Raw genomic sequence first — 23113 nt, forward strand, 5'->3', positions numbered from 1 at the left:
ATGCGCGCGCCGCCTAAAAGCAGGCAACACTTGTCAATAAATGCACAAACATTTTTCAAATTGCAGTCACACATACACACACACACACACCTAAATAGAGAGGGAGAGAGAGAGAGAGCGAGAGAGAGGAAGAGAGACGCACTCAACGAAAAAATACAAAGTGGAGGTTGTTGGGGAGGCGCCATGGCACTGAGCAAGACGAGCAAATCGAAAGCTGGCGCCAAAGACGAGCAGAACGAACTGGTGAGTGAAAGAAAAACAAAAACATAACAAACTAAATTGAAGCACACACACACACACACACACACAGACAAGCCTGTGTGTCTGTGTGTGAGTGTGTGTATGTGTGTGCCTGTGTGCAGCACTGGCAGAGCTTTGGCGCTGTGGCAAAACAATGGAGCTCAGCAAGCAGCAAGCAGCGCGCACTTGGCTCAAAGCGCGGCGCAACTATTCAGTCCGTCTCAGGTGTAACAAACTAACGGTGCAGCTCGTGGAGCGCCGCAGTCGTCGCCGCGCCATCAAATCGAACACGCCGCGCACACAATTCTGTCTTCTTTTTTTTTTCATTCGTTTTTCCTTTTTTTTCGTATTATTTTTTTGCTGTTATTGTTGTTGTTGTTTGTGTCGACTTTGACTTGTTGTTTTGCATGCGCGCGCTTTGCCAATTAAAAGTCGGTTAAATATTATATGAACTATATCCACCAAAGTGTTGTCAGTTGAATTTCTTTCTATTTTTTGTTGTCAATTTATGTTTGTTAAAGTACAAAGTGTGACCACACACACACACACACACTTACACACACATCTAAAGAATTATGAGAGGGGGGCAACACTGCAGTAGTGTAGACTTGCCCTATTGCATATGCATAATATAATGCATAATGCATATGCACATGCTGCATTCTCCATACTCCAATCTCTCCACCTCTTCCACTCTACACGCTGCGCTCTGTTCCAGCTTTAAGTGGTGCGCTTAACATGGCAGACTACGTGCAAAAAATTAATCATTAAAACCGCCGACGTTGTCGTGTTGTATTGTGTCGTGACATTTGTTGTTGTTTGTTTTGTTTTTTTTGTTTTTTTTTGTTTTTCTGTTTTGTGCTTTTTGTGTTTTTGTGTGCACCAATTTTGCTTGGGCCGCTTCTACTTGTTGCATAATCGTTGCGTATACGTAACGCCAAACCTCAACTTAAGCCAAAACTCTACAGCGCAACTCTACACATAACCTCAAAGATCCTGCGGCGCACTCGCAATTTATCGATAGCTGCCCAAATCCAAAAACCAAAAAAACGAAACTACAAAAAAAAACCAAAAAAAATCACATCAAAAATATTTTCCCACCATTAAAGCGCACACAACAACAACAACAACAGCAACACACACATACAAACAAAATAACGCGCATTATTCGTTCACAAAATGGACAAATGCTTGCAGCGCTTTGCTGGTGGCTGGGGGAGGGGGAGGGGGAGGAGGCGTATGTGCACCCACAAGCTGCAGCTTTTGAGTTGTTATTGTTGTTGTTGCTTGCGAAGCACTTTGCTTTAGACAATTCGTGGCTGCCACAACAATGTGCTTAACTGTTTTTTTTTTTTTCGTTGGGGTTCTTCTGAAAATGTTTTGAAGAGTTTCATTTTTTGTATGTTTTTATTTTTTTGGTCAACAACAATTCAATGTCTCTGTTTGGCCAAAAGGCGCAAATTAGCAGCTTCAACTTGGGGTGTCTGTTTCTGTCTGTGTGTGTGTGTGTGTGTGTGTGTGTGTGTGGGTATTTGGTGACCAGTGCGTGACTTGTGGACTCCGCCGTCGCACAGTGGTTCAAGTGTATGGGAAGCAAGAACGAAAAGCCATCAAAGATCCCCATTCTTCTTCTGTCTTCAAGCACTACAAAGCTTGGAGCGCATTCAGGAATAGAAGTTAAATGTTCACTCAAGCCACTGATAGTATTCAACTAAATAAATAACAATATTTACATTTAAGAAACACCTAAATTTTTAATTTAATTTTCGATTTAGATTTCAGACATCAGTTTTTTTTTTTATTTTTATTTCACTTGAATTTGTGTCCACTGTGCGGGGCCCAAGAAAAAAAATCGAAAACAAAAACAAAACTCTTTGCGGGCCAACACATTTGTATGGCTAACGCGACGCCTTGTTGCAGTTGCAAGTTGCAAGTTGCAACTGTTGCTGTTGTTGTTGTTGTTGTTTTTATTGTGCTGCTTTTGGGTCAAGTAAAAGGCATTTGCGATAGCATTTTGTGTTGTTTTGTGTTTTTTTTGTTTGTTTATTTTTTTGGTAATATTTTGGGAATTGTCAAAGTAGGATTTGTGTCTGTTTGTGTTTTTTTAATTTTGATTTTGGGGCGTGGCTTTCTATGGAAATGGGTGACTCATGTTTTTCAAGGGGAGAGAGAGGGATGGGTGGGTTGGGTTGGGTTTGGTTTGGTAGTACTGTTAACATGGCCATAAACAGAAGCACAAACCGTGGCCAAAACCCCAATCAAAGGCAGAGCCAAAAAGGTTCTCAATTTGTCCTATCGGACGGAAGTAATTACAAAAATGGCCAAATTGCAGGCACAATAATTTAGTTGTTGTTGTTGCTGATGTTGTAGTTGTTGTTGTTGTTTTGTCGGTCTGACGTCATATGCATATTGATGATGTTCTGTTCGAATCGATCAATCGATCGCGAATAGCAACACAAAAGGTAACCGGCAGCCGCCCAAAGCGGCAGCAATCACAACAACAACAACAAATGACAAAAGCTCAAAAATTGATTGTTAAAACGTATTTAACGATTCAAGCATCGTTTCGCGCACCACACACAAAAAAAAGCCAACAGCAACAAATTAAAATATAAAATATAAAAAGAAAAAAAAAAACAAAACATAAACAACAAGAAAAACAAAAACAGTGAGAACTTTGAGAGTTTGACTACACAAAAGGCAGGCCGGGGGAGGGGAAGTCGGGCCTGGCGGGATATTTGTGCAAAGTGCAAAGCAGTTGACACTCCAATGAAGAGTTTGGAGAGTTGCGCTCAAACTGACAATTAAGAAATAGGTGTGAGGCGGGGGGTGCGTGTAGATTGAGATAATGAAAAATGCCCAGCTTGGAGACTTGCGCTCAAAATGACAATTAAGGCACTCCAGTGGAGAGTTGCGCTCAAAATGATAATTAAGAAGTAGATGTGGTTAGTGGGGTGGGGTGGGGAGGGGAGGAGTTTTAGTTTGACTCCATGAAGAATGCCCAGCTTGGAGAGTTGCGCTCAAAATGACAATTAAGAACTAGCTGTTGTGAGTGACCGATGAGACCATACTGAGTGTTCAGCGAGAGAGACAAGGCAAGCAGCAGTCAAAGTGAGTGCGCTTTGCGAGTGAGCGAGTGAGCGAGGTAGCAGCAGGAAGTTTGAGCAAAGTGCAAGGCTGGCAACGTCTTTCGTTGAGTCGCTAATAAGATGAGTTTTTTTTTCTATTTTTTTTCGCATCACAGTTTATTCAAACTCTGAATTACCGTTTAAAATTTTAATTAAACTGTGGGAGCTGTTTTTTTTTTTATTCTTCCGCTTAGCTGACCCACATCTAAACATTAGAAGCTAAGCCTCGAAATGCTTAGAGTTTTATGTGAAGCGTGCAAAAGAGTCTACAATTTGATTTTAATGCTTAGCCAAGTTTAGAACCAACAACTTTGCTTCACTTTCGCTAAGTTGAACTTGGCAAAAAGTTTGTTTGTTGTTGTATTACATTGCTTCAATTGAGACACAAATTATGAAAAAAATTCGTTCAGTTCGTCAATTGCAAGGGACGAAAATTTCCAAATTTCATTATTATCTGCATTATGCATGCTCTGCTTCTTCTTCTTCTGCTTCGTCTTCTTCTTCTGGTCACGTACTTAAAACACAAACTCTAGTTATGAAGCAGGGTGGTGGGGGGGGGGGGGGGTATTAGGGGGGTTGTCTACTGTCTCACAATTGGCTTGTTTAGTTGGCTTAATCAGCTGCTCAGTGCCAATGGCCAATTGCACAAAAGGGCCCACATTTCAGATGGTTTTTTTTCGTTAACCACTTTTAGTTTTTCTGTTTTTTTTTTTTGGTTTTTCTTATTTTTGGTAATTGTCGTCTGTGGGTGCGACCTTTGGCCGCATTTGACCGCATTTGGGTTTGGGTTTGTTGCTGTTATTGTGCTTTTCGCTCAGTTGTTTTCCATTTCACCGCCTTGAACTATGCACGCTGCCCTTTGAGCCAACAACCACAACAACAACAACAGCAACAATAATAACTCGAGCAACCTTTTTGGAGTGCATTTGGGTCGTGAGTTGTGTAATAAACCAACTGACCAAAAGCCAACGAATATGTGCATGTGCATGTGTGTGTGTGTGTGTGTGTGTGTGTGTACAACACTATTCTTCATCTTCAGTTTTTCTTATATATGGGCTCTTAACTTTATGAGCCGTTGCCGTCTATGTCTGTGTGTGTGTGTGTGTGTTTAGCCAGCCAAACTCCTAATGAGCCAAACTAGCTGGTTCTAGCGGCTAAACAGAAATAATTAAAAAAAAATTAAGCGCGTTTCAGCGTATATAAGATAAAAATATATTTATATATATATTTAAAAAGCAATTGAAATTTATGCGCAAATATAATATATATATAGATATGCTCATCCAAAATAATAATTTCCGATTGCAATCTTTATGCATCAATTTCTAATTTCTGAAATGTTGAATAAATATCATCAATTATGTGATATATATATATATATATTTAAAAAGCAATTGAAATTTATGCGCAAGTATAATATATATATAGATATGCTCATCCAAAATAATAATTTCCGATTGCAATCTTTATGCATCAATTTCTAATTTCTGAAATGTTGAATAAATATCATCAATTATTTGATATTGGTTTTTTCCCTTTTATTTTTATTTTTTGCTAATGATGTAGATAATATCTACAAATATATAGCTATAAAAATCCAATATTTATATTTGAATACAAAAAATACTCACTCCAAAAACAATCATTTTCGATTGCAATCTTTATGCTCCAATTTCGAATTTCTAAAATGTCGAATATTTTTCTGATTAGTTATTTGATGTTTGTGTTTTGGTTGTATTTGAGGCTCAGTTATGGTTAATGCTATGTAGTCGATGTGGATAATATTATAATTATAACCAAAAGAAGAATGCGCCGTTTTGGCAACACTGATGGATGATGGTTTGCTGGCAACGGTGAAAACCGTTTTTGTTCTAAGCCTCAACGCTTGCTGTGCTTTGAGGCCGGCAACTTTGTTCTCTTTGTGCTCTTGATTGAAAAATTCACACTTGCAACCGATTTCCAGTCAAAGTCGACGAAACGCTACAAAATTTCACTGGCAGAAAATAAAAAAAAGAAATACAAATCACAAATAAGACACTCGGTTCGCCCTCACGTTCCAGTTTTTTGTTTTTGTCGCGTGTCGCGTTGAAATGGCACAAGAAATTCAAATCGGTTGCAGCGAAAGTGCAACATTAATTAGGCAGCAACAGGCGGCCGAGGAGGAGGAGCAGTAACACTAGCAGCAGCAACAGCAGCAACAGCAGCACCAGCACCAGCGGCAGCGGCAGCAGCAGTAGCTAAAAACAGGCGGCATCAGGTGGCAAGCAGCAACGGCAACGGCACCGATGTAGTCTAAGCCCAGCGCTCCCACATTGCACGCCGCCAGATGATCGAATGGTGGTGATCCTTCTACTGTCGCCATGCACGTGCAGCCAAAGCAGCAGCAGCAGCAGCATCACTCGCCACGCCCACCAACAGCACCAATACCAATACCAACACCAACACCAAAACCAACACCAACAGCACCACCAACAGCACACCCCAGCACCAGCACCACCGAATGCGCGCAGCTCCTCGCCAGGCAACAGCAACGGGAACAGCAATGGGAACAGCATCAGCAGCAGTAGCAGCAATAATGGCAACGTCTCCTCATCGGCATCCACGGGCGATACGGCAATACCGGCTGGATTGTATCGCAGCACGGTCACGCCCACTACAGCCCCACAGTATCACCACCACCAACACCAGCAGCAGCATCAACAGCAGCAGCAGCACCACCACCACCACCACCACTACCACCACCCAGGGCCTAGTCATAGTCATAGTAGCTACCAGCCACTGTCCACTTGCTGGCTGCCGCCCTTGCCAGCAACAGCAACAGCAACAGCCAATGCGGTGCCCAAGCCGCCCCGCAGTTACGCCCATGTCCATGCCCATGGCCATGGCCATGCCGATGGGCACGGCAACGCCCACATTTATAGCAACGCCCCTGCGACAAGTGCATCGCTGGTGTATCGCATCTACGCACAGACTCCAAGTGGAGTCGACACAAGCCTGCCACAGCTACAGCCACCTGCCAGCTATACTAACACAAATTATAAGAAAACCAGTGGCACCACCAATTGTGGCACCACCACCACTGCCACTGACTACGTGCGTCACGTGACCCGCGTTAATTTCTACGACGTTGATACTTCGCAGGTCGAATTCGAGCCCAAAGATGATGACGACAGCAACGAGGCAGCTGCAACCGATACAGAAGCTATAACCAAAGAAGGTGAGTGAATCCCAAGTGAATCCTACCAATATTATCTATATACAGCTGCCCAAATCCGCCAAGAGAATCAGGAATCATAGCAAAAGAAATTCGTATTTGAAGAATTGTTTTTAAAATTTTAATTGCGCTTTTTTAGTTAGTTTAATGTGTCCAAAAAATAGTGAAAAGAAGATTTTTGCATTTTTGTTAATTCTTAACTTTAGAGCGTGGTTTGAACTAGGTTAGGCAAGGATAGGTTGGGTGAGATTAGATTACGTTACGTAAGATTAAATATAAATAAGGCATGCCAAAGATCGAACGATTGTCATATAGCAATATGATACAGTAGTCCGATGCTATTTGCTTGTTGCCCATGCTGAATAATGCTGAGATTGGTCCGATCTCGATGATTAGAGACAAGCATAATAATTCACATATTGAGTATGTTTGGCTTGCCTATTCTGTTAAAGAAATAAGTTTCCCATAAAAGAACTCATCTTTCGACTGATTGTTCCTATGGCGGCTATATGATATAGTGATCCGATTCGATACATATACTGCCCGCAGCAAAAAAACGAAGTTTGAAATATATTGCTTCAAAACTTAGAGATTAGTTTGCATTTGAACAGACAGACAGACAGACAAACAGACAGGCATGTCTATATCGAGTTGGCTGCTGATGCTAATCAAGAATATATATATATATATATAGACGTCTCCTTCAGTGCGTAACAAAGATCTAAAAATTCACTTCTGCCTTTGAAAAACTGCTAGAATAGATCTAAAGTTAAAATCATGTAAATTTATTGTAGTATTCACCTTGAATATAATTTGAACGATCTTCGCTCCCTCTCTATACCTCCCACTCGTTCTCTCTCCTTCTCTCTCTCTCTCTCTCTCTCTCCCTCTCTCTCTCTCTCTGTATCTGTCATGCTAATGATCACACCCAGCTCATGTCAATATAGCATTGATTGCTTACTCATTGTATCGATTTGGATGCCTGTTTCTAGACAATTATGATAATTATCCGAATGAAATCGGCACATATATATGTATATATATATATATATATGTATGTTATATATGCATATTAATTCGTCATGCATTTGCTTATGATGCGAGTGCAAATCACAGCATGCATTGCATGCATTCAGAACTCGGCTGGGCCTCGAATTGTGATTCACGAATATCACGTATACGACTCGTATATCCAATTCGAATCAGCTTCTGATTGCCAATATAATTATTTGATTTAGCGGAAGGCAACACATAATCTCAACCCCGCTCCCCCTCTCACTGTCTCTGGCGGTTTCTGCATGTGAATTGAACCCTTTCGCTATGCAGTATGCGAAGTGCATAGTTTTTTATCTGCGATCGGTTGGGTTTTATCGTTGTTATCGTATTGTTGCGGAAATCATAGAAAGTTTGATTTAATTATGTGATTAGCATAGCACAAAGGCGCCTTTGGCTACTGCAACAACACCAACAACAATAACAACAGCGGCAGACATTCGACGGATAACTTGTAACATTGTGAAAAAGTGTAAAAATTAAAAATAACAAGCAACTACAAGCAACAACAACAGCAATAACAACGACAACAACAACGACAACAAACAGCAGCAGTAGCAGCAGCAACAACAATGGCAAAATGTTAATGCAAAAGAAAATGTTTCCAGCTGCAAATTTCCCACGTTAGCAAATCATTAAAAATCAACGCTAGCAACACGACAGCAACAAGCAACAAGCAACAAACAACAAGCAACAAACAACATTAATAATAACTGAGTTTTGCTGTTGGAGTCTTTTTGCATATGCATAAATATTAATAATTGGAGCTCACTTGTTATGCTTGTTATGCCACAACTCTTCATACACACACACACACACACACATACACAGACACACACACGCACACACACACGCACACACACACACATCAATCTCTAGCTATTTTCGTGACAAGCGCTCTCCGCCCCGCGATATTCTAGAGAATTTATGAACCTGGTCTCAATGGGTCATATCCCGCAGAAATCGGTCGAGTTTTGACATAACTTTGAAAGTGGAACTTTAAATACGCACAGGCAATAAAAAAATACCTATTAAATTAGGTAGAGTTGGGTTGGTTTTTAATAGTTGACGATTTATGAAAGCTTAGAGAGATCAACTACTTGAAGATCTCGAAATACTTTGCTTGGGCATAAAATGTTAACTTAAAGTTTAGCAGGCAAAAAGAGGTCGAAACTTAATTAGCGTGATTAGAGGAGAGGAGAGGGGAGAGCTTGTGGAGGGGGGGGGGGTGGGGGTGAGAGGGTGGTTGGTTTGTTGGAGATATGTTGTAGTTGGTTGACAGCTGGCGGTTAGAGATTGCTGACGATGCTGCGCTGCTATTTTTGTAGGCACTTAACGTGGCCATAATTGATACCACAATTAGCCCAATGAGCGGCATGTGCAACAAGGCAGGCAAACGTAATGAAATCTCTGTGGCACTGCTGGTGGCAGAGGTGTGTGCGGGTTGCGGGGCGTGGCATAAACAACGATTACATGTCATCGACAATGCTGCGCAATCGATTGAAACCGATGAACGAAACGAGAAACAATGCAAACAATAAACAACAAACAACCAGCAACAAGCAACAAGCAACAGGCAACAGGCAACAGGCAACAAAAGTAAACCAAAATCGAAGACCGAGAGTGTAGCCACCACCCAACGCCACACAGGCCAACTTGCAGCACCACCCGCGCACCACCCGCGCACCACTCAGCATGCGTCTCGTGCTGTTTGTTTGTTTAATTGTTGCTGCAGTTGTTGTTGTTGTTGTTGTTGTTGTCGTTGTTGTTATTGTTATTGTTAATGTTATTTATGAAGTGCTTGGCTGACTGTCTGGCAGGCAGCTTAGCTGATGCAATGCGGATATATGCACAAATGATAAAGATAAACGCTTCCAAATGCTTGAGGATGGCTTGAGGAGGGGTGGTTGGTGGAGTGACGAATGTTGGGCTATCATTTAAATGGTTTGGATCAAGAGGCTCAACTGACCGGGCCAATTGCAAGTTTCTCGCATTGGTAACCACCTCAACTCAATAGCAACAGCAACAGCAACAGCAACAACAGCAACAGCAACTCCAAGCAGCTTCCAGCAGCTTCAGTTTTCTTAGAGATCTCGTTGCGGTTTTTCTAACAGCGGCTGCAACTGCAGCAGAGACTGCAACTGCAACTGCAGATAAATTATATAAGCGACCTTTAATGGTCCAGCGATTTCTGCTGCAGCAGCCAGCAAACAGTAACAACTACAAAAACAACAACAGTAACTACAATAAAAAACGGAGAATGACAAAGTTTCAATACTCTTCATGTATATTTTTAAATTTTATTTGTATTTTTCATAAAATTGAACAGAAAGTAATTTATAACAATATGCAAAACAAACTTATCCAATATGCGAATTATTATGCGAATTATCATTGAAATCGGACCAAACTCACCAGTTATGAATGTTATTATAATTTAGATGCTGGCAGGTTGAGGCTGGTCTTCAAGGGTATGTTGTTCTTGGCGTACCATATTTTGGAAAACAAACAATTAGATGATTAGTTTTAGATCATTCTCAACTATATTTTGGTCCTACTTTGTATATATAGTTATATATGCACTTATTTTTAATGCGATTGGCTAAAACAAACGGCTTTCAATCAAGAATCATCTAGAAATAAAAAATATATTTGCTTTAATTCAATGTTTGATATAATGTCTATTAAATAATGCAAATTGTGTTGGAAAATAATTCGATTTCAATAAACATACAAAACATATATCAGAGCAATATTCACTTCATACTCATTGAGTAAGTCATAATACCATTTAATAGGGCATTGTGGAAGGCAAAAAGAAAAATCAAGTCAGTTTTTCATTCAGTAAATCTGCAGTAAGTCAGTCTTGGACACAGACAGTCGTCGGATGTCCTGCTCAAAGCATTGCTCTGTGTGTTGTTGGCGTCACAGGTTGCCACACACACACACACACACACACACACATGCATATAAGTATATATATATATATATATATATACACTCATAGTACAGTTAGTCTAGTGGCAGACAGACCAACTTGGACTTGGGTTACGTAATTGGGCGACCAGCTAAGCAACCAAATGCGGCAGCCACTCAGCGAATCGCTCAAGCGCTTCGCTATTTTTTTCTGCTTCTTCTTCTCCCACTTCTTCCTCTTCTTCGTGCTCGTCGTTTTGTTGCTGTTGCTGTTATTGTTGCTGTTATTGTTGCTGTTGCTGTTGCTGTCGTTGTTAGAAGTAGGCACACAAGTGGAAATGCTAAAATACAAAATGCACTTTATCTGCATGCAAATATGCAACATGCAAATCGCAAAGTTTGCGGCACTAGCTTTGCGAGGTGTTGCAATCAGAACAGCTGAATGGATGCAAGTGGCAAGCAACATGTTGCAAATACGAAATAGTTCATTTAATTGCACTCATAAAATTACCTTAATTCCATTATTTATGGCTCTAGCAACACTCAAATCTCGCATAGAGCCCAACTGTTAAGTGTTTAAGCAACTCTTTTCGATATCAGTTATGTGCCGAGGCAAAGGTCTTAAAACTATTTAAGTTGAACGTGTACTGCAGATTAAGCGAACCCAACGACTTAGTTTTGAGCTGCTTAAGCAAAGCATTTCAAAATTTAATTGTTCGAAATACGCTTTGAAAATAATTGCCGTGAAATTAGAGATAAGATTAGTCTACATAAATATTGCACTGACAGTTTAACAAAAGTTGCTGTGGCACTATTTTTAAACAATCTATTCTTGTTTTTAATAGTTTTTTAATAGTTGCAACCTTTGGTGGCAAATTATAAAAGGCCTCGCATATTGAAAGCATTCTAGTCAAATTTATATTAGTCAATTTGAAATCAAATTAGCTCAAATTATTTTTGAGCTGAATAATTGCCGTAACTTTCTTTTTAAAAAATGCCCTTGAAATATGAAACGAGAAGCTAAAGGAATTGTTTGCTGAGCTAAAAGTGCATTTTGGCTAGCTGTGACTCTGACTCTCTCTATCCAGCCAAATGCAGTCGAATTCGAAAGCTCTGCGAAATGCTTTGAAGCGCACTTTTGGGGCTCAATTGAAAAGATGCCAGCGAAAGCTTTCAGCAACGGCTTGAAAGTATGCAATGCAATGCAAACATTAAAAATATATTTATTTTCTTGCAGAGGAATGGATAACGAAGCGAAAAACAGAGCTGACAACAACGAGACAAATCGAGACACGGGTGAAACGACAGGTGAAGCTGCAGGATGGCAAAGTGATAGAGGACTCTGGGCCGATGGTGTCCACCAATACGACCGAGGACACAGATAAACAGGAAACGGAGACAACTGAGGTGCGTTTGCCTCGCCAATCGCATCTATGTATTGATTTATTGAATTTGCTTTCGTAGAAACGCGACTTGGGTCTGCCAGATGAGCTGGATGGCAATGCGCAGCTGATTGACGCCGCAGCTTTGGAGGCGGGCGCCGTCAACGAGACGCAGCTGGCCCAGTTGCAGGAGGCGTTCGGCGTTGGAGCCGGCATCGATGGTGGCAAGCTGGTGAAGCGCATGGTGCCGCGCCCCGTTGACGGCCTGGTGCGCCAGGTCGACGATAAGCGCATCATATCGCACGAAGAGATCAAGGACTATCACGAGACGCAGGACGTCAAGCACTTGGGCGATTTCACCGACGAGGTGAGCAAATAATATAAGCAGCTGCAGACGCTGTTGTAATCCAACACTGCCACAACAACAACAATAACAGCAGCAAATTGGCATGCAAAATAACTGAAAATCAATTTGGCGTGAAAAAAAACAAATATGAATGCTCCAATTGAGTGTGCTCGACTGTTAGATGACCTGTTGAGTCTTGTCTGTACACTTAACTATTCATTTCAATATATATATATATATATATATATATATATATATATATACATTTGTAATTATATTCCCCATTTTTGTATAATGCATAAGTTTATTCATGCATATGTCTATGATACCCTATGATACAAGTTTCATTTGAACAGGGTAATAAATAAAAGGTAACAGCGCCACTGGGCAGTCGCCAGCAGCAATCAGCAGCAGCAACCAGCAACCAGTTGAGTCAAGTTGTTGTTTCTTTAAAGCTCATTCGAAAGTTAGAGGCAGTTGTTGCTGTTGCTGTGGCTGTTGCTGTTGCTGTTACTGTTGTTAGCAGCCGCAACAAGCTGGCTAGCTGCATCTTAAGCTGTTGCTGCCGCCAGTTCAGTCGCCGCCGAGCGAGCGCCGAGAGCAGACAACAACTCGTTTCTTGCTAAACGCGTCGCGCCCGTAACCAACGCGATTTATTGTCTTTAATCTTGATCTTAACTTTTGGTTTATCTTAAGTCTGTAACGGTCTCTCTCTCTCTCTCTCTCTCTGCCTCTCACTCACTCTGTCACTCTTTCTCTCAATCGGCCGCTCTGTCGATCGCTGATTCTCTCGCTTGTGTACCCCTTGTGGCTGTGTCTCTGTTTAAATTAAAATTGTTTTTCATCATTTTTGTTGTTATTTTGTTGATGTATTTTGTTTTTTTTTCCTACGCACATCCGCGCGCCCTGTGATTTAGTTTGTACTCGCGCACACACCCCGCTTAGTTTAAAATACACACACAGTTTTAGGTCTCATAATTAACTAAAGTTCATCGTTAGAAGCAGACTGAGTCGAAGAGCCACGGCTAAAGCAAAAACAACAACGTGAGAAACATACACAGAGAGAAAGACACCGAAAGGAGATAACAAAGAAAAACTAAAGTTTTCGTTTTTGTTGTGCGTGGGGCGCTAAACGATTGGCCAACGGCATCGCTCAATTTGCTTAATTAACCCAGGTGCGAATACCTATGTGAATATATTATGAGTATGTTATGAATATTATGTGAACCATTTCATAAGTTGCACAAATCCAAAAAATGTGCAAAATATTAAAAGACTTAGGCAACGAACTTGATTAGAGCTACTATATACAGATCGCTGCGCGTGTGTGTGTATGCGTATATGTGTGTGAGATAGCTCCTCCTAACTTACTCTAATTGTTTGATCGATTTCATAGGATCAAAAAAAAAGTGCTAACAAATAATGCCATAAACAGAAGACTTAGGCAACGAACTTGATTTCAGGTATTATAAATCTATGAACGTGTGTGTGTGTGATAGGTGACAGCTCTTAGAACATTGCATAAAACCCCAAATTAGTAAGTGTCAAAATATATGTTAGCAACAGTTGACTGAAAACCAGCCAACTGTAAACTTTATTTGAAAGGTTATATTCGAAATATGACGTGATATTATTGGAAAACAAACCAAAGATAAAAGTCTTACATTATAAAAGTGTATGTGTCTGCGAGAGGCGACCCTATCTCTAGTAAAGACTTATTTATATTTTAGAATTTATTGTTAAAAATATATACTATTTATTTTGATTAGGCATCTGCTAAATGAAAACTTAGGCAACGAACTTGATTAAAGGCTTATTGCTTAGATATATAAACGGTAAATTATAAGTTCTATGCGAAATATTACGTGATCCAGTTCAGAAGTTTCCTCCAACGAAAGACTTAGGCAACGAACTCGCCTACAGGCACTTTAAATGTACTTTTTATGTGTATTTGTGAGGCAACAGCTTCTAACTTCTAGCTCCATTTGAAAGTTCTTTTGCGGCTAGTCAATAAACGTGCGAGATCTTAGAAACTCCCTTCTTCTCTTACCACACCCCACCCCCCACTGCTCCAGCCTGCTTGTAGCGCATTACTGGACTTGGGGAGCATGTCTTTAAACCGGTAGTTGGCAATTACCCAGGCAGCAAAAGGTTGTGTACCACAGCAGATGATGTTGTACAAGGTATACACACAGTTCATTTACACACAGACAAGCACACACACACACACACACACACACACATACACACACACATACACACACACATACACACACATAGACAGCTGAAGACCTGTTCTGGAGCCCAGTTTAATCAATAGACAGCGGCTGCTCCTGCTTTGGCTGCGACTGCGGCTTGCCATGCCTTGGCTTTAGTTGGCCTGGCTCGGCTTGGCTTGGCTGGGATTCTAGGCGTGTCTGCAGCAGGTCCATGAACCTAACTAAACACCGATACGCCAATACACACACATAACACACACACCGCACACATACACCCACACATACACAGCACATATATAGGCCTAAACACAAACATTTGGAGTTGTGTTTTGTCTACGAAATATATGTTGAATTTCGAATTGGAATTTTCAGTTTAAATTTGTGTGCTTGTCTGTGTGTGTGTGTGTGTGTGTGTTTAATTGTGTGTATACTTCTTGTCATACACTCACAGCTACAAGTGTGTGTGTTAGTCTGTGTGTGGGTACTTGCTGCCTGGGTAAACTTGTTTCTGCTTTGCGCCCATGTGCCCACATTGAGTTGGCTCACACTCTAATCAGCGTATACCAATCGGCCCGAACTCCAGCACAACTGAGGTTGCGGCAGAGAGCACCACTCTGCGAAGTTGGTTTGGAGCCCCCAAGTGCTCTGGTCAGCTGCAGCTGCGTTGGCGTTGGCGTGCAGCGCACACTAACTGAATTACAATAATAATAATAATCATAATATAATCGAACGCGCTTTCGGTGCCCGCTGGGCCTGGTGCTGGTGCTGGTGCTGTTACTGCTGCTGCCTAGGCTGGAGGTTGAGTAAACTGCCAAGGCAAACTGGTCTGGTCGAGCAGCACACGCACGAGAAGTCGAGTGTCTCTTGGGCCCAGGCCCAGACCCAGCAGCAACAGCAACACCAACAGCAGCAGCAGCAGCAAAACTTCTCTTGAACAGACAATAAAAACAAAAAAAAAGAAAAAAAAATACAAATCAGCAACTTGGCTCATTTCTCTTTTTGGCCACTTGGCATGCCAACGAGCCAGCAATTCATTTGAATACCTTCAAGCTGGCCAAATCGTTTTTCGAATTGAAATTATGCCCCAGCTCATGTGCGTGTGTGTGTGTGTGTGTTTGTGTGTGTGTGTGTCGTGTTCAATCTTAACTCCACTTCATTCCACACACTTAACTTTAACTTTTGGCACTGGCATTCGGCAAACTGTTTGTGATAATCAAGCACAACTTATAACTAAAATTCAAGCAACGGTTTTTCACATTTTTGGCCAATGACAAAGCTCTTGACAATGTCCGTTTGCCCTCGTCGCCTCCGTCTGCCTTTTCTGCGTCATCATCTTCAACGTCATCACGACTTCATCTCGGCCATAAACATTTATCATGATCTTTATTGGCGCCAACGCCACGAAACCCAAACCCAAACCAAAACCAAAACCAAAACAACAACCTCCGAAACACATGCCCCCTCCGCCTCCTCAATAATCCATCACTAGCCGAGCTACCTAAACATATCTCCATATAAAGCTTAAGATCTATTATTATACCCTCTAAACATATCACAAGGTTTAGAAGGTTATTACAAAAAAATCACTTGGGAACTTGAAAAGCTATATTTCTCTATATGTGGGCTCTCATTTATAAATATTGTTTGTGTAGAGATTGTGATGATAATCATTACAGTAACTTAAATTACTTATATATATATATATGTAAATATATATATATGATCGGATAGTTGGAACTTTGTCCTAGGCATGTTGTCATGCATATTCAGTTCCTTATTAATAAATGATTTCAGTGACTATTTGAGATCCAGTTACTATATTTAGTATGTGGGCTCTTGTGAGCTAAACCAGCTTCCAGATTCTGTCACAAGCTGTATATATAAGTGTGCATCGCTCCCACACGCTGATAGAAACACGTATAACGCATAACATGATGACGATATATATTACGGGGTATCTTGATGATGAACGCTTTCAGTTGTCGTTTGCTTCTTATTTTTTGTGTGTGTTTGTTTCTTTGAATGTTGTTGTTGGACTCATTTTTTATTTTTTTTTTTTGGCTTGTATCTCCCATAATGAATTCGTGTCCATCGATCGTTCAGTGAACAGTCAAATTCACAGTACCGCCTGAGGCAGCCAGCGGAGACGCTCGGGTTGAGTTTTGCGGGGAGACGAGTTTCATGTTATTATTGTTGTTTTTGTTGTTGCTGCTGACATTCAAGTTTTTCAGCTTCAAGCTAAAAAACAAAACACTTTCTACGCGCGTTACCGTTAAACAAGGTCGCCGACAACAACAATACCAGCAGCAACAACAACAACAACACCAGCAACAGCAGTAACGACAACAATACAAACAGCAACAACGAGTTATGTATAAATGAATCTTCCAAAGTGGTCAAGTGGTGCAAATGATGCTCATACCCATTAGCTGGATTCCCAGTCTGGAGTCAGTGTGGATATGGTTTCAGTTTTGAATTGATCTTTCACGCTTCAACTTGTGCTTCTTCTTGAGCGTGCGATGCGTGCAGCTGCGCTGGTCATCATGCCACAAAGGAGGGGGGGGGGGGGGGGGTTGGTTGGGGAGTGGCAACCAACTGACTGACCTTGACGCATTGCTGGCGCTTCTGCTTCACCTTCAGTTTCATCCTCTTCTTCTTCTTCGTCTTCTTCTTTTGCTTGGTGTCACATTCTTACCGTTATTTCCCTTTCCATGCATTCCTCGGGGGTTTTACTTTTTTTTTTTGTTTTTTTTTTTTTTGGTACCGCCCCAAACGCTACTTCACTTGCAAAACGGAATGTGGTGCATTGTGGTTTTTGTCTTGCTCTGAATACCATGCCGCTCTCTAAGCTCATGTGTGTGTGTGTGTGTGTGTGTGTGTGCGGTTGAGGCGATTGCATCGACTTGGAGTGAGAAGCATTTGGCGATGCCGACGCATCGACCATGTCGATGATGCAACCTGATCAGCATTCAACAGCATTTCAGGTCTATGCAGAAAGAGAGAAGAAGAACAACGATCTTATAATGGCAATAAAAAAAACATATATACATATATAAAAAAAAGTAAATTAATAAAATAACTAAATCCATTGTCAGCTCAGCTTCTTTTCTCTTTTGTATAACGCTTGTCTACAACAAAACTCGTTTAGATAATGGGATTAAATATGCGACTACCGAATTTCCAAACTATGCATTTATTATGTGCTTTATTATTATCCACAAATAATAATATAAATATAAATATAAATCATTCGATATACAAAATAATAGATACGATTTATTGTAACTTTTATTTTAAGTGACTCATAAATACAATCAAACATTTAATTTGTATATGACCGGAAGTAGAGTGTTGACTTGCCTAATTCGATTAAGTTTTTGGTCATCAACTCAAATGTTGACCCAGAAAAATGGTTAAAACTGTGAGAAAGTCTTTTGCCTATGGAAACTTAAGTTGCTTTTAGGTCAAATATTAACCTTAATTGTTGTTCAACCTGACTATACAAATATAAATACGTTTATTGGCAATTCATGCTATGCAAGTAGATCTATAGCTATCAAGAAGCTATGTAAGAGGCAGTAGAAATCATGTCCGATATCCTAAAGAATATATAAACCTGATCATGTCCATCCATTGCTCAGAGACTAGGGAATTCAAATTTGGAGTTTAAGTATAAAAATAAAAGCCACAATTTGAAATATATATATATATATCTAATCTAATATGTATATATAATATATTTTGTTAACATGACATAATATTATAAATAGTTGAGCTCTCTCGACTAAAGCATTTTATCTTTTCTGATCTGTATCGGATATTTATCTAATATTGAACATTGTTTAACATTACAATCTTGTGTTCGATTCGCTGTAGACATACGTGAAGGCGGTGCGCGAGGGTGTTGAGGATCTTGAGGCTGTCCTCTGCTCACCGGAGAGTCAGCAACAGTTGGTGGCACTTGGGCCGCAGCTGGTGGCGAATACGAGTCGATCGCGCAAGACAATCGATTCAGAGGATACGCAGAAGCGTTGCCTGGCCCAGGAGGACGGCACACTGGTTACCGAGAGCAAGCGCACCACCGAACACGAGCTGATCCTTGACGGCGACGAAGACGACACAGAGACAGAGGCAAAGGCAAAGGCATTAACAAGGACCAGGCAAAAAGCCGGCAATGAGCTGGTTGTTGGTCAGCAGGGCGAACAGTTGACCACAACGGCGGCGAGTCAACGCTACTTCAAGCAGCGGGACGAACAGCATGTGGATCTGATAGCCGACGGCAAACTGGTGGCCACCGAGATGCGCTACGCCGCCGAGACGACCCAAATGGAAAAGGACGGCTCCCTGGAGCGGCCCGGCGACTGGGACAGCCTCTCGGATCGCATGCGCAAGCTGCGGCGCTCCCAGCAACAGCAGCAGCAAAAAGGTAAGCGATCTATCAACGAAAAGCATTCCAAATCGTATTCATTATACACTTCCATTGAATCTCCTCCGGCATCATAAATATCGATTCATGTTTTCAATTTGAAATTCAAATAATGATGCCTTTTTTTTTGGGCAGAGGTGGCGCTGCTGGCGGATCGCAAGGATGCGTTAACGAAGCGTCCACTCGACTTTGATCGGGAGGAGGAGACGCGCAAGGGCGAGACGATGAAGTGGCTGGAATCGCACTTTGGCAGCGAATCGACCGCCTCCAATGATTCGCGGGATGACGAGGCCAACGATGTGGATGTGGAGCCCACCAAGAAGAGCTACTTTAATGTGATCATCAAATCGCAGAGCCAACTACCGGCCGGGCTGCCAAGCAATACAATCTCTGGCCAAGCAGCAGGTGCAGCTGCTGGAACTGGTGGTGGAGCAGGAGCAATCACACAGACACAACAGCACCATCCGCAGACGCTGCCACGCAGCGCCGAAAGAGAGCGGGAACGCGAAAGGGAAAGGGAGCGAGAAAGGGAACGCGAACGGGAACGGGAACGTCTGCCCGCCACTCTGGATCGCAAGTATGTTAAGGAGGTGAACGGTCTGTCAGTTGGTCGCGGTAAATATTTCCAGGGTATCTCGAACTGGGCGGAGCGTCAGGAGGCGCCCATCAATCACTTCTCCAGTCAAGCATTTCGTGAGGATCTGCAGGAGACGATACGCCGCAACGGACTCAAGAGCAAGGGCAAACAGCCAGATGTGCTGCCGTCCAGCGTCGCCGATAGCAGCTATGTGAGTCGCGAGGATATCTTGCAGCAGAAGCGCCAGAGTTTGTCCTCGCAATTTTTAGCGCGCTCCACGCGTGGCTCGCGAGATGCCCTCGATGATCTGGATGCCATACCGGGACCACGTGATCCACAGCCACCAGCGCAAATGCGGCATCATCAGCTAGCCGCTGTTGCTAATTCAACGAATGCGCCACTGCAGCCCAATCGCGCCGAGGAGCCATCACAGAAACGGGTGGCCTACGGCCATGGCCGGAGCAGCAGTAATCCCATCAATTTGCGCGGCAAGAGCTATGAGCGCAGCTCCCTCGAAACGCCCATGGAGTTTGCGACGAACAGTAGCAGCAGCAGCTGCAATCTGGGTCGGCCCACTGTGCCCCAGCGACGACGTGCCATCGAAAAGAAGATCGGCGAGCAGATAACAACCACAGGAACAACAACAGCAACAGCATCGCACAACAGTCATCAAGCCGTTACCAAGCTACTCGCACCACAGCCGCCACCAGCACCAGCTCCAGCCACATCTGCTGCGACTGCTGCTGGTGTGGTTACGCAGCTGGAGCCGCCACCGGATTATTCGCCGCCACCGCGCAGCCGCAGTCGCAGCTCATCGCCGCAGGTGGATTATTTGCGTACACGGCCACGCCACGTCCCCGCCAATGCCCATGCCCATGGTCATGCCCACTCGCATCCACATGGCCATCAGGCCAATTTGGAGACGGCAGCGAGCAGCAGCAGCCTGACCCTGAATCGGAAGCAACAGCAACGCACCCGATTTGCACCAGCCGCCAGCTATAATAATCGACAGCCAGGCGGCAACTCGGCCTCCACCTCGAATCTGTCGACGGTGAGCGCCAGCAAGCCTGCCAGCAAGATGGGTCAGGTGATTGGCAACTCGCTGCGCAAGCTGGTCAGCAAGATACGCTCGGCGAGTGCGGAGCGTAAATTTCGTATGAAAAGTGCCGCAGCAGCAAAAAGTAAATCACGCGAACAGTCGCCCAGCCAGGCGGCGGGCAATGTGAACGTGTCGCCCAGTGTGACCACCTATCAGCAGTACAATGTCATCGATGGTCACATTGGTGGTGGCACTAATAACAATAACAACAACAACAACAACAATGGACACATGCGGCACAGCAGCAACGAATCCGAGGGCTCCATTAGCGATGGCCAGCGACGACGCAAACCGGATATGCCAGCTGCTGTTGGGCAGCCGGTGCGCAACTTTAAGCCCACAGTGGCTGAGCTGGAGTCGACGGTGATGAGTCCACGGCAGCGTTATTATCTGGGCGAGGATCCCTATTCCAGTACGCTATACGGCAAGGAGAACATCTATGAGCGACATGCTCACGCCCAGGCGCATGCTCAGGCTCAAGTGCAGGCGCAGGCGCAGAGTCGAGCTCGTCAGCGGTCCACAGAGCCCCGTTTCGAGGATGAGGATGAGTTTTATGAGTCGCGTGCGCCGCCAGTTGGTAGCTCCACGCATACACTGGGCCGCTATCAGAAGCATGGTCAGCGCTTTAGCGGCTCCACACCCAATTTGCATGTGCAGCCGGATTATCGATCCACGCAGACGCTGCCCCGCAAACTGCACGAACATGGACAGTACAGAGGGCCACGATATAATCAAACGCTCGAGAAGATTACAGGAAGCAGCAGGCCCAGCTACAGTACGGTCTTAAGTCAGCAACAGCAGCAGCAGGCAACGCCTCCTCCTACTTTGACAACAGCAGCAGCAGCAGTCACTGCATTATCTGGAGCTGGTCCTGCGAAGCCGGCGCGCACATATGCCAAGGTCTTGAATCGCAGCAAGAGCTTCAATGTGCACGGCATGAATGGCAGCAATGATCCTAGTCCCATTTATATTGAGAAACTGACCCGTAACAATTATAGCAATGGTCGCCACGAGCTGTTGTCGACGCAAACCCAATCGCAGGCATACAAATCGAATCCGCATCTGTACTCCAGCGGCAAGGATAACTCGCTGAAGAGCGGCCTCAAGAGTCCATCGATTGTGAATCTGATAAGTCGCAGTCAAAAGGATTTGACGAAAATTGCCAATGGCAATGACGATGATCTCTACCAGCCGCAGCAGCAACAGCAACAGCAACAGCAGCAGCTGCAGGAGGACAACAACAATAAAAATAAGCAGCTATATTTGCGCAATCTGCACCAGCAGACACCCGATCTATATCGTGTCATTCATGGCGATGAGGATTATGGACGCAACAACAATAAATATGCATTGCAGCCAAAATATTCACTGGACTCGCGCTCGCCACCGTCCGTTGAGCTGAACAAGGATACGGCGAGCATTGTGCGGCGTAGCAGTGATGATAACAACAGGCGGCTCCTCTATGCTGACGATCATCATCATCATCAGCAGCAGCAGCAGCAGCAACAGCATCAGCAGCAGCATCATGCGCAACAGCATCACCATCAGCAACAGCAACAGCATCTGCATCATCATCATCAGCAACAGCAACATCATCATCAACAACATCAAGTCCAGCAGCAGCAACTGCGTCGCGGATCCGGCGCCACAATTATTGAACTGCGCCAACGCAAGTGATGTCTTCCCTCTCTACCACTATCCGACTCTATCTCTGTCTCCCTCTCTCTCTCTGTCTCTCACTCTCTCTCTCTCTCTCCCTCTCTCTCTATATATATTTGTTTGTGTCTCTTTCTGGACTTGGCTTTTAGTTTCATTTGACAAGCAGCAAATAAATACAAAAAAGGCCCATTGCACCTATTTGGTTACGGATATCAAGCTCGTTTTTGCTGCTGCCACATTCCAATCATATATGATATACATATATATCTATATACATTTACACACACACACATTTTTTTTTGTTTTTTTTTTTTAATTGTACTAATTAATTGTAACTTTTGTTGTATAGTTAACGTTAACGTTAAAACTTTTGATCGAACAACTAACTAATTGATTAATTAAATAATTACCCTTATTTACAAACACGTACTTATACAAAACTTAATTAATTCATATGGGAAAACAAAAGCAAAAACAATAATTATTAATAATAATTTACTTACTTAATAATAATTTGCTTAATAAACCAATTCCAATTACAATTATAATAAAACAACAAAAATAAAGTGCCAAAATAAATAATTAAAAAAAATACAACAATTGTTTTGTTTATTTATTATTATTTCTTTGCAAAGAGTGTGCGTCAATGCGTCAATGCGTCAATGTATTAAAAGTGTTTTTGTTTACTACCTTAAATTTATTAACCTCATACCCTATTGATCTAAGAGACTATAAGGGCTACAGAAATTAAATTTGAAATTCTTTCCGTATTCTGTAGAATGTAAATGACATATTCTGGTTGTTTTAGAGTACAGTTTGAAGTACAACGAGCAACATTGTATTTTCACTAATTT

The 23113-nt window shown here is 42.6% G+C and overlaps 1 protein-coding gene across 1 annotated transcript; it reads left to right on the forward strand.

Moving 5' to 3' along the window:
- Positions 1-111: 111 nt before the first annotated feature.
- Positions 112-22525, forward strand: LOC6565096. Its single transcript, XM_032737902.2, has 7 exons — positions 112-243; positions 6510-6585; positions 11789-11958; positions 12016-12300; positions 18375-18924; positions 19060-22038; positions 22135-22525. The coding sequence occupies exons 1-7, from the start codon at positions 184-186 to the stop codon at positions 22275-22277; spliced, it is 4263 nt and encodes a 1420-aa protein (XP_032593793.1). The 5' UTR covers positions 112-183; the 3' UTR covers positions 22278-22525.
- Positions 22526-23113: the final 588 nt, after the last annotated feature.

Source organism: Drosophila grimshawi, unplaced genomic scaffold (assembly GCF_018153295.1).
Source record: "Drosophila grimshawi isolate 15287-2541.00 unplaced genomic scaffold, ASM1815329v1 contig_848, whole genome shotgun sequence".
NCBI classification, from domain to species: domain Eukaryota; kingdom Metazoa; phylum Arthropoda; class Insecta; order Diptera; family Drosophilidae; genus Drosophila; species Drosophila grimshawi.